We start from the raw sequence: 12,212 nt of genomic DNA, 5'->3' as shown, positions 1-12,212 counted from the left end.
TGGACAAGGCTTCAACAATTACCCCAGCAGTTAACAATTCAGCCTTAGCCTTCAGTTCCTGCTGGCACAAAGCTTCCAAATCAGCCAGAGGTGAGAGCTTAGGACGTTCTTAGATCTTTCCTGAGCACATGCATAGCAAGAGCACATATGTGACCTTCTAGATTCCCAGGAGTATGCTGGAGCTTTTCAAAGCCCCTACAGAATCTCATTCCCCAGCTTTTCCTTTTAAGTTTTCTGGTAAGCCTATTATTTGCCTCTGGAGTTTTCCACTGCCTCAGGCAGATGCAATCTTAAATAACTGCCTCAAATTGTTTTTAACAAATGCCTCCTACACCAACACTCTGTGAAAAAGCTTTTCCTACTGGGATAGCTTCAAGATGTGTCAAATAAAAACAACTTGTAAGTGGGATCTTCTAGATGGTCAAATAATGACAATCCTCTGGGAATGGGGCTTTGCAGGAGCTCTAATCCTGTTCTGCCTCCTCTGGTGGCTGCCAGGCTGCTCATTTTCACCATGATTGTGGGCTGTTGGCTTTTAAGGCTACTATGGAACTAGGGAGGGAGGAGATGGGGATAGGGCAAGTTAAAAACGCCACAAAGCTTGCTGTTCTTATGGAGGTTCAGCCATTTTTCCTGAACAAACACTACCCAGATTGCTGCAAGCCTTCCGTTCATTTCAGAGTTATGAAAAAGTTGATTGACCATTTTTGTCCATTTTCCATTGACTTTATGGAGAAAATTTTTCCAGGTCTTTAGTTGGCTATTTTTGCTGACATCACTTCTCTTTACTGATTTATCTACTTAAGTCTATCAGTTACTCTGAGAGAGGGATGTTGACATTTCTACCTATTTATACATTTGTCTCTTCCTTCTTTGAGTTGTCAATTTTTGCTTCATACATTTTGAAGTTCTATTATTAGGTACATACACATTTAGAATTGTTAAATATGCTTGATAAACTGACCCTTTCATCATTAAAAAAAAAATGCCTTGCTTTATCTCTGGTAACAATCATTGCCTTGAAGTCTATTTTGTCTGATCTTAACATAACCATATGGGTCTATTGCTCACATATACCAAGCACATGGGAATCCAGAATCAATTTATACTCAGATAAAAGGGTATAATCCTGATACTCTGCAAGCAATGTCACCTATACCTAATGTCAGGCTTTTGGGCCCTGAAATCTCCCTTTAATTATGCTGCAGGACCTAAAAGCTTTCATTTAGGTCGAACAAGGGTTTTTCTGCAGATAAGCTTGGCGATGGCCTTCCACAGTAGCCCTCTAGATCTTCTCTCTTGTGTATACCACTTTTAGAAATTCTGGCCCACACCTAGTTGCCTAGGCTCAGGATTCTGTCATTGAGCCATGTGGGTTCACACATATCTACTTTTGTAGATATGACCAAAATGACCTCTGACTAAAACTTATCCCTGTTCAAGGCCAGCTCTAGGCTCCCTTGGCACTGAAAATTCCCAGTCCATAGTATAAGCAGTGAACCTAGACCAGGAATCAAGAGAACTCAAGTCTGGATTTGTACTGGACAGACTTGTGAGGCAATAATGCACAGGACTAAGAATGTGGACTCTGGAGCCAAACAGCCTGACTTTGAAGCCCAGCTTCACCAGTTGTGTGACTTGGGCAACTTCCTGATCTCTCTGCTTTAGCTACCTCACTAGTGGAAGGTGAATTAGAATAGTGCCTCTCTTATAGGACTGTGTGTGGTTCAGATGGATTCATATAAGTAAAAATTTTTAAACAGCACTTGGAACATACATACAGTAAGTGATATCTAAATGTTGGATTTTTTTTGGTAGTGTTGGCAGTCTGTTATTACTGTTAATTTTATCATCACTGTTGCTGTTATGTGCCAGAAATGTAGCATTTCATGAGCAAGTTATAGGTGTCTTAATGTTGGTAGTTACACAGTATTACAGAAGCTTAAGATATTTCTTAAATGTTTAACTGTCCTTTCCCCTCCTCTCTTTCAATAGCTATAGTCAGTGTGCAGACTAGACTATGGCACTAATCTATTTATTCAAATCATAATAGTCATAAATTTATCAAGTACTATGTATTCTTCCTTGCCTCTATCACGTTATAATTATTTATTTACTTGCTTGTTTACTTATCTGTATCCTCCAGAGTGCCAAGGGTAAGGACTGATTTGGGGTTTTGTTTGTTGTTGTTGTTGTTGTTGTTGTTTTGGCTGGCTGTTGTTGTTTTGGCTGATCCCACACATGGCTTGCAGGATCTTAGTTCCTGACCAGGGATTGTACCTGGGCCCTCGGCGCCGAGTCCTAACCACTGGACCGCCAGGGAGTTCCCTGGGTTTTGTTTTAAAGAAGAAAAAGTTTACTATGACCCAAGATACAATCTGGGAAATGCTAATTAATTAATTAATGCTAATTAACAAATGCCAATTGGCTGATTTTGCCACCAACCTTCAACTTGTCTGCTTTAGCCCTCATTTCCAGAAGCTTCTTCTCTGTGGCATCTATCTGCAGCCCCTCATCGCACCAGTTCACAGCCTCGACATAGTTTTTCAGTTCCAGATGGCATAAGGCACCTGTAGAACCCAGCACCCTTAGTATCTGTGGACAACAGGCATGGGAAAAGCCGTCCTTGAAGGGGACCCCCAACCTTAACCAGCCACCAGCCAGCACCCTGAAGGGAAAATGGATGATAAAGACCCTTGTAGTACATTCCCCAGACAAGGAAGACTATTTCTTGTATCTTAGATCAGAAAGATTTCTAGGGCCCATTCAGCTCAAAACTCCTGTAAGCCTTTCTGGTATCAAGGACTCCTAAAGTAGGGAAGGCTACAGCTTAGTGGCAAAGAACACAGTCTTTGGAATCAGACAGATCTGGACTGGAAATCTGGCTGTCATTTACCAACTGAACATCAAAGGACTGAGCATCCCTGAGCTTCACGTTCCTCATCTATAAATGAGAAGAATAAAGCTCATCTCAGATGACTTTCTTTAAATGGAGAGAGAAAGCAGAATTTGTCTCAGTCATTCACAAAAGCAATGGCAAGACCAAAGACATTAGGTCTCTCCTAAAATTGTTCTTGATGGCTACCAGTTTAAGCTGCCTCTCCTTTAATGTTTTTTCTCCAGTTAGCCTTTGGGTTTTCCACAGAATTTAAAAATATCAGAACTGTAAGGGCTTAAATGTTAATAGAATCCAACCTCATCTTCTAGAGATGGGCATACTGATACTCAGAGTGGGTGTCTCGCCAAGGTCACATGGTAAGGTAAAAGTGACAATTCAAAGTACAGACTTCCAGCCTGTGGCAAATTCCACAGGACTATACTCAATTTACTTGCCCATCTTTGTTTAGTACCTCCTTTCCCTACAGCTGAAGGACCTAGATCTACTTAAACCCCCTAACCATGATTACTTAAGCAATAACTTTGATAAAGCATTTTAAGTTGGTCAATGAGGATACAGAGATTAATATGTAATGAATAAATTAAAGTTTACAAATCACCTTTGAGCTTCTCAAAAAAAAGGTGAAGTATAAAAGTAATAAAAGCACTATTATTACATATAAAGGTCAGACTACAAGAGAAAAAATAATCTGGGAACATCTCAGCATTAGAGTTAGCAGCAAAAGTCCCATAACTTATCTTTTAATAAACATTAACATGGCATTTGAAGATCTTGCCTTTCAATCAGCTAATGTGGAAAAAAAATTAGAATGTGGCTTTTAGAACTGCTTTATTTTAATTAATTTTATTCTTTATTAATTTAAAATGAGGAGTTTCAATTTCTCTACAAATTCTTAAAACAGAGGGTTGGATTATTCTCTGGGGAATTCTTTTAAAAAAGGCATGTTGCTGTTGACAAGGACTTAATATCAAGATGGCAAAAATAAGGTGACTTCATTAGTATCTTAGCACCTTCATATCAAAGCTTAAAATACTTCCGGTGCAGTGCATGCCAGCTTTTCCGTGATGACAATCATATTGCAGCTCTACAAGACTTACCTCTTACTATTGCTTTCAGGTGGCAGGGTTTTAGCTTTCTGGCAGCTGTCACATCATTGAGAGCAGAACGAAAATTGCCTAACAAAACACCATTTAGTAAAAGAGAAAACATGTTTTGAGATCAGATTACTTCCAAAATTTTGTGTGTAGAAACAAAAACACTCTTGGACAATCTTGGAGAAATAAAAATCAGAGCAACTGTTTATATTGGGTTGGCCAAAAGGTTCGTTCGGGTTTTTCCATAACATCTTACAGAAAAACCTGAACGAACTTTTTGGCCAACCCAATAGAAAAAAAAAATAGTTGTGCTCATCAAGCACCTTAGAAATGTTTACAGCATCAGGCAACCCACCGAACAACTATAAATGGCTAGTAAGCATATGGAGAGATACTCAACAACACTAATGATTAGAGAAATTAAAATTAACATGAAATTGGTAAAAACTAAAAACAGATAATATCCAATATTGGTGAAGATATGGAAAAAGGACACTCTAAGAGTAAATTAGAGAGCAAATTGGCATGCACTTTGTACATACACTTTGACCCAACAATACTCTTCTAAGAACTGATCCTTAAAAATGCTTGCAAAGCAATAAAGATGTTAAAAAAAAATAATGCTCGCAAAAAAACAAAACAAAAAAAATGCTTGCAAAAATGTACAAGGATAAATGTAAAAGCATGTTAACTGCTGCATTACTTTTAATTATGAAAAGCTGGAGATAACCTAAATATCCTCAATTTAGTAATGATGAAATAAACTATGGTAAATCCATACTACTAAATACTATACAGCTATTAAAAAGAGTAAGACAGTTCTGCATGTAAAAGCATGATAGGATGTCTGTGCTATATTATTTTAAGTGGTGGCTCAATGTGTATAGAAGCCCATCTTTATAAAACAAACCAATCTAAATATACAGACACAGGTACACACACATATATATTTGTAAATGCATTTAAAAAAGGTGTGCAATCATACACACTGGTTATCCAAACTAGGAGGCATGAGATAGACTTTCACTTTCTAGTTAATACTGTAAGTATTACTTAACAGCTTGGTATTTACCTATTAATTTCACTTCTAAAACTCTAGCCCGGGGGTCAGCAAAATTTTTCTCTAAAGGGCCATATAGTAAATATTTCAGACTTTACAGGCTACATATGGTCTGTTATACATTCTTCTTTGTTTTACAATCCTTTAAAAATGTAAAAAACATTTTTAGCTCACAGGAGGTCAGGGATCCAGATGTGGCCTGTGAGTCATAGTTTGCCAAATCCTAAAGAATAATCAGAATTATTGGAAAAACTTTATCTCTAACTTTGTTCATTTTTGCATTACTTAAAAAAACCTAAAAGCAGCTATATACTCAACAACAGCAGAATAGTAAAGCAAATAGTGTAAACAGTGGTATGTCCATATGATGCAACTTTATGTAGCTATTAAAATAGTATTCACAAATAATTTAACGACAGGTGAAATTGTTTGTTATAAAATTAAGTGAAAAGAACTGAATACAAAATTGGAAGACCAGCATGATCCTAACTATGGAAAAAAATACATATAAAAGAAATCCAAAAACTTCTGGTTAAAGGCAGTAGACTGAACACACGCAGTTCAACCCCTACCACTTCCCCTCTGCCACAGAAAAGCCATAAATCCACAGAGACAACAAGAATGAGAACAACGGAGAACACATTTTAAAGCTGGAGAACAAAGAGACACAGATTAAATGCCTAATTAGGCTTGAGAAAACTGACTTCTAAGCCAGCAGAAGGAAAACTCAAAGTTACCAAGCTATACTGTAGAACCTACAAAGTACTCAGGACTAAAGAATCAACAGCACCAGGTACCTCCGGAAGCGTGGGTAAAGGGGTCTTCCATTTAGTGTATTCTGAATAAAACTTGATTCCACATCCTAACGCTAGCACTGTGTATCCTTAGACAATTCATTTTACTACATTTATTACTACATTTTACTACAGTTTCTTACTCTGCTAACTAGGGATAAAGCTGTTAACCTCATTTATCTTACATAGCTGCTATGAGATCAAGAGGGATAAAAAAATGTGAAAGTGCTCTGTAAGCCATACCAGTGACATCATTTAAGGACTGTCTCTGAGTATTATGCATTTGCTCCTCTGGTATCACATTACATGTGGTTTTTTTCTTTCAAGGTGTTTTTGGTCTTATTAGCCCTATACATGACATTCTTTAGTTCCCCAAGGAAAGGAACTATGTAGCTCTTATTCACAGTGCAGTGCCTAGCACACAGTAAATGCTTTCTATTTACTGACTGAATAGGTAAATGAATTAAACTCCTTTAGGGAAAGGTCAGGTCTTACTCACTTCTATGATGCCAGTGCCTAGCACGGAACAAGAACTCAGTTTGCTGAATGAAGAAAACGTATTCCTCCAGAAGTTAGAAGAGTGGGTTTCTAGTCAAGGTTCTGGCACTAACCAAAGGGGTCCCTCTCTGGGCCTATGTAAAATGAGGGGGCTGGTTGGCTCAAATAATCTCTAAAGTTCTAAAGGAGAAAACAGCTGGAGTGGCCTATGATTAGAAAGAAACTCTGCTCCAATGGTGACGAGTCCCATCAGACTTATCCCAGCTAGACTGCAAGGCTTATTGTCTACCAGCCCCTCAGAAAAGGCTGAGGTCATTCCCAGGTCCTCTCTAAAACTCTGTGATAAGAAACATGGGTCTAATAAGACCAAGACTATAGTCACCAACAATAATGCCACCCAAATAATTAATCAGTGTTTCCCAAAGTCATGTCTGCAGAACAGTCCTGCATGTTAATAAGTGTTACTTGAAAAGGGGGCTTATAAAACCTGAGAATCACAGGGTAAGGTTCTTTGCTGTAGGTTTTCTCAGCATTAACATACTAATGTGCACTGCAAATCTCCCATGAAGAAGGAGCACTGTCCAAATTTACTTGTCCAAAGAATGTTTTACTTCAAAGGTCCCACAGAATACTCTTTGAGAAATTCTCCCTTGTATTAATACAGTTTCTCTCACACAAAGAACTCTATTGCCTCAACTCTTCCAGCATCCTTGAGAAGAGGCCAGAAAAAAACTTTTTTTTTGAGAGAGAGAGTAGAAGCATTTGGGCTCAAAAATTCCAGATCATACCAACTCATGTATTAAGGTATTTGATGTTACTCATTTGGTTCAGATAGTAAGAATTATACAACCTACCTGGTTTCCCTTTTCACCAAGTCTATCTAGAAGAGCAGAGTTCAGTTAGAGTAAGCTATCCTAGGCTTCTGGGATAAGCAGCTCCTCTTCCTCCAACACTCTCAAACCCTCCACTAGCCATCATATAGTTGTTTTTATCATAAGTTAATTTTTTAGAAAGTACTAAATAATGGAATAAATTACCCAGATAGTACTGTGCTGCTGCCCGGTTGGAATAAAGAATAGCATTCAAATCAGGGTCTGCACATTTCTTCTTTAATCCTTCAGTGTACGAAATCACAGCTTTCTTATAGTCTTTTTCTTTAAAGTAATCATTGCCCTCGTCTTTAAAGGTCCTGGCCTGTTCTGCAAAAAAGAGAAAAAATGATCACTATTTCCTATTTTTTAAAGGGCTCATTAAAAATAATTCTAAATCATGCAATAATGTAATATATGACAAACAAAAACAAGAAACCAATAGGGAAATAAAACTCAAAAATGAATGCTATAAAACTGGGTATCACCATGGAGAAATAAAGTCACACATACTTAACTACAATCAATTACAACTATCTTACAAGGTAGATTATTAAGTGCTTACAAAAAAAAAAAGCATAAAGGAAAAAAGTATACTTATCCTAGCTCTTGAAGAGAGAACTCTTTTTTTCAAATATTATTTTGCTTTTTTCTTATTTATTTATTTATGGCTGCGTTGGGTCTTCGTTGCTGCATGCGGGCTTTCTCTAGTTGCAGTGAGCAGGGGCTACTCTTCATTGCGGTGCGCGGGCTTCTCATTGCGGTGGCTTCTCTTGTTGCGGAGCACGGGCTCTAGACGCACAGACTTCAGTACTTGTAGCACATGGGCTCAGTAGTTGTGGCTTGCGGGTTCTAGAGCGCAGGCTCAGTAGTTGTGGCACACGGGCTTAGTTGCTCCGTGGCATGTGGGATCTTCCCCAATCAGGGCTCAAACCCATGTCCCCTGCATTGGCAGGCGGATTCTTAACCACTATGCCACCAGGGAAGTCTGAGAGGACTTTTTTTTTAAGTACAGAAGAAATGGGGGGAAATTACACTTCTGTTTTTGCACATGTTGTTTGAGTCCCTGAAATGCAAATTACCCTTCTCAACTTAGCAAAAGCCTATAAAATTGTTACAATTCAGTTCAAATTTCCCACCCAGTGAAAGCCCACTCCTACCTCCCCCACCTTTAGTATTCCAACAGCACCTATAGTTACACGTTGGCACTTATCACACAGGTTTGTCCTGATTCTTTAGGGCAGTTTGGCTATCCACTGGAATGTAACCTTTGAGGGCAGTCTCATTCATTCCTGTATCCCCAATGCCTAGCATTTAGTAGGTATCCAAAGAAGTATATTTGGAATAAATATTGACAAGTTAGCTGGGGCTAACTACTTCTTGTTATCCATCAGAAGCTTTCTGACTCACACTTTACCTCAATTCAGTGGAGGAGCAAAACAAATGTTAGAGTCATTGAAGATACCTTCTGGAGATCGCTCTTCATCAAAAATAATTGACTGGAGGCAAGCCAAGTCAGGATTCTCCTGGGGATCAATTTCTGATGGCGCTTTCTTCATAAATAGGGGGATCTTTTCAAATTCCTGGAGGTTGTTAAGAGAAGAATGAACTACATGAATAGGATTTTCTACTGGGTACATTCAATTCCATGTCTCTACATCAAAGTTTTCTTACTCATCATAATTTGCAAATCGTCATGATTGCCTTTCTCTCTCCCTATCCAGGCCCCAGTTTCCCATCTGTAAAACAGAGTGTAGAATAATCCCTAAAGATCCTTCAGTTCTCACATTCTTATAAGAGTGGTAGTAATCACCAACAGCTGAGCGCTCGTATGTTCCTGGCACTTTACCCACCCTCTCACTTCAGCTTTGCCACAATCCCACGAGATTGGTGTTAGTTAGAGGAATTTTACAAATGAGGGGACGGGCTCAGATAGGTGAAATAACTGACTCAGTATTACAGCCAGTAAGTGGTGGAGTCACAGGTTTCTGACTCCAAAACCTGGACACCTAAACGTACTGGCAGCTTAAGAAGACCCTCAAAACTTCGGGGCCTATTTTTAACACTCAAGTAGAAACCACCTTTCCGCTGACAGCGGCAGGGCTCGGAGGTGAGGGAGGCGCCTCGGCGCCATGGAGGCCCCAGGAGTTCGGACGACGCGCGCGCACACACACACACACACACACACTTGCGGAGACCCCGGGGCCGCCCACCTCCTCCCACTGGTCCTCGTGGAACCCGCCGCGGTAAGGTTGGGTCTGGAACTTTTCCAGGAACGAGTCCATGGCGTCCTCAGAGGCCGCATCCGACTCCGGCCGCTCCATGCCAGCTCCCTAGCTCTCCTGCCACGGTCCAGGCGCCGAGAATCGCTCGACAACTTCCGGCGGCGTGGGTACCCTTCCCTCAATCTTCCGGGCTGCGCCGGCCCTTGTGCCTCTGGTTCCGCCTTTCTGGGGGCGTGGCCAACCCGACTCCACCCCTCCCCCGGGAAGCCCCGGCCCCGCCGCGCCTTCCCGAGTACTTCTGGGGTCGTGGATAAGGCCAGGGCCCCACGATACCCCACTATCACTTCATTCATTCATTTATTCAACCATTCAGTCAACACATACTTCCTAAGCTCCTTCCGTGTTCCAGGCCTGTTCTAGTCTCTGGGTATACAGCGCTAGGCAAAGCAGGTAAAATCCCTGCCCTCTAGGAGTTGATAAGGTAGAGGAGAGAGACAGACAATAAACAAATAAGATGTGAGAGTTTGTCAGGTGGTAGCAAGGACTATGGAAGAAAAGTTTTAAACAGGGTGGGCAGGCATTCAAGCAAAGGAAGAGGCCAGGGGTTGTCTGCTCAAGAGCATTCCCCATGGAGGAAACAGAGAGGGCCGGGCTCGGGGGTGCAGCAAGGAGTGTGAGTAGAAGGTAGGTGGGAGGGATAATGGGCTGTGAGTCTGAGCGTTTGGGTTTTCCACAGCGTGCAGTGGGACCTTCTGGAGAGTTCTGAGGAAAGGAGTGATGTGCTCAGACTCTGTTTCTGAGGTTAACCACCTCTACCCTCAGTCCCCACAGCTGAGATGGGAACAAGGCCTCCGGGCCGGGTAAGCCTTCCTGCAACCCCTGGGTTACCCAGCAAATGGCTGCTGGGCCCTGCATCGGGTGCTCCAGTCTTGGCAGCTCACAGCCTAGTCTAGAAGGAAAGGCAGGCAGGTGGCAGACCAATCTAAACCCCGGCTGGTCACAAGCCTGCGCGGTGGAGGCGCAGAGGAGTGGCTGTTCCCTGGGGGGTTCAGGGAGGTTTCACAGAGGAGGTGACACAAACCTGGGAGCAGAGATGAGGACTATCTCTGCAGATGGATGGGGGCTGAAGGGAAGTTGGGCATTTTAGGCAGTGGGAGCCCATGTGCAGAGACATGCTGGTGGGCAACAGCCTGCATGCTGGCTACCGCAAGAGTTAAGAGGAAAGCCAGCAAGGTGGGTGGGGGCCAGAGGGCCTGACTGCCCTGTAGCCCTTTATCCTGCAGAGGACAGTGAGCCACTGACAGACCTACGGGCAAATTTGTCTTAGGAAGGCCTGGGTTGCCAGGTGAAGGACTGATGGGGGAGTCTGGATTAAGAGATTGACAAGGAGAATGCTGGTGAGGGGCCAGGGGAGAAAAGAGATCTGAAGCCCAGAAGCAGAGCTGGCAGTCTTGCTCATTATTTGACACGAGGATGAGACAGACAGCAGGGCTAAGGATGACACGTGGAGCCTTCCAGGGCCAGGACTGTGTCTTTTCCTTTCTACCTCACCCACACCCAGCAGAACACCTGGTCCAAATGCTCCCTTTCCTCTAAATCCAAACCTCCTTTTCCACACTTCCTCCTCTAGCCCACTCCCTAAGGATTCCCTTTTAGTCTCTTCATTTCTTTTCCCTTCTTGAATACAGAGCCTACAAAGTCTTTTTGCTTCCTTTTTAAAATCTGATTCCTATAAAATCCTGTAAGAACTCATTTTACAGGTGATGGTAGGGAAGGTTCAGAGGAGGGAAGTGCTCCTTGACCCCTCCAACTCGAGACTACTTGGGGGCCTTGGCCAATAATTGAGCCTATCAGACTCCGTTGTGCTTCAAGACCACCCAGACCCAGAATAGGTGGCTGTTATTTATCAAGGCCACCGAGACCAGGGTGCTGGCCAATGAAAACGGCAGTGTCTCTAGGTGGAAAGGGCTCAAGCATGGGAGTTGGGAGGCCTTTGGGATCCACACTTCTATTGCTTCCTGGCGTGACATTGGACAACACCCAATCACCCAACACCCAACACCCGTCTTTGAGCCCTGTCCTCATCTGGAGAATGTGGGCAATGAAGCCAGCCTGCCTTCCCCTTAGTTCCATATGGCTACTGTGAGATTCAAACGAGGCAATGCTCGTGAACATTCTTGGCAATGGACAAGGTTATGCAAAATGGCCACCCCATTTCCTACTCTCTCAGGCCCAGAATCCTGATGGCCTTGGCCTACATTTATTGGAAGATGATTGTGTGGTCAACTTCATGGGTTCCTCATCCCCAGCAGGAGCTTAAATGTAGGTGCCCCTCAGGCTTACGTCTCCTCCTGCTCTGCACACTCACCCAGGGAATCTCAGCTCACACCTGTGCACAGATGAATCCCAAATCTGTTTCCAGCCAGCACCTGGGGGCGGTCTCCACTAGCATGGCAGACAAGCCCCTCAAGTTCACCAAGTCCAGACTGAACTCCCCCCTCCCCAAACCTGCTCCTGGTCCTGAGGGACACTCATTGGGGGACACCATTGGCCCAGTCACCCACCCAGAAACCTGGGGACCATCCTGACGTCTCGCTCTCCCTCCTGTCAACCACCAGATTCTGAAAATTCTCCTTCCTCAATCTCCCACAGGTCCAGTCACCCTCTCCATCCTGCACTGCAGCCCAGGCCCTTGCCAGGCTCCGAAAGCCTCTAGCCAGGTCTCCCTGTCTGTGCGCTTGTCCAACCCCCCGACCCAGCACTTTCCCTCCAC

General features: G+C 42.7%; 1 protein-coding gene across 1 annotated transcript in view; it reads right to left on the bottom strand.

Annotated features, from left to right (window-relative positions):
- Window positions 1-9,586, bottom strand: part of TTC4 (tetratricopeptide repeat domain 4) — a 36,991-nt gene extending 27,405 nt beyond the window's left edge. Inside the window, exons 1-5 of the mRNA XM_036842212.1 lie at window positions 9,428-9,586; window positions 8,680-8,797; window positions 7,383-7,544; window positions 3,997-4,074; window positions 2,446-2,570 (exon numbers count right to left, since the gene is read on the bottom strand). Coding sequence (XP_036698107.1) covers window positions 2,446-2,570; window positions 3,997-4,074; window positions 7,383-7,544; window positions 8,680-8,797; window positions 9,428-9,538 — 594 coding nt within the window. The 5' untranslated portion in view covers window positions 9,539-9,586. The remainder of the gene's footprint in view (window positions 1-2,445; window positions 2,571-3,996; window positions 4,075-7,382; window positions 7,545-8,679; window positions 8,798-9,427) is intronic.
- Window positions 9,587-12,212: the final 2,626 nt, after the last annotated feature.

Source organism: Balaenoptera musculus, chromosome 1 (genome assembly GCF_009873245.2).
Source record: "Balaenoptera musculus isolate JJ_BM4_2016_0621 chromosome 1, mBalMus1.pri.v3, whole genome shotgun sequence".
NCBI lineage: Eukaryota > Metazoa > Chordata > Mammalia > Artiodactyla > Balaenopteridae > Balaenoptera > Balaenoptera musculus.
Note: the sequence above shows the minus strand (reverse complement) of the source record. Positions and strands in the feature narration are given on the sequence as shown.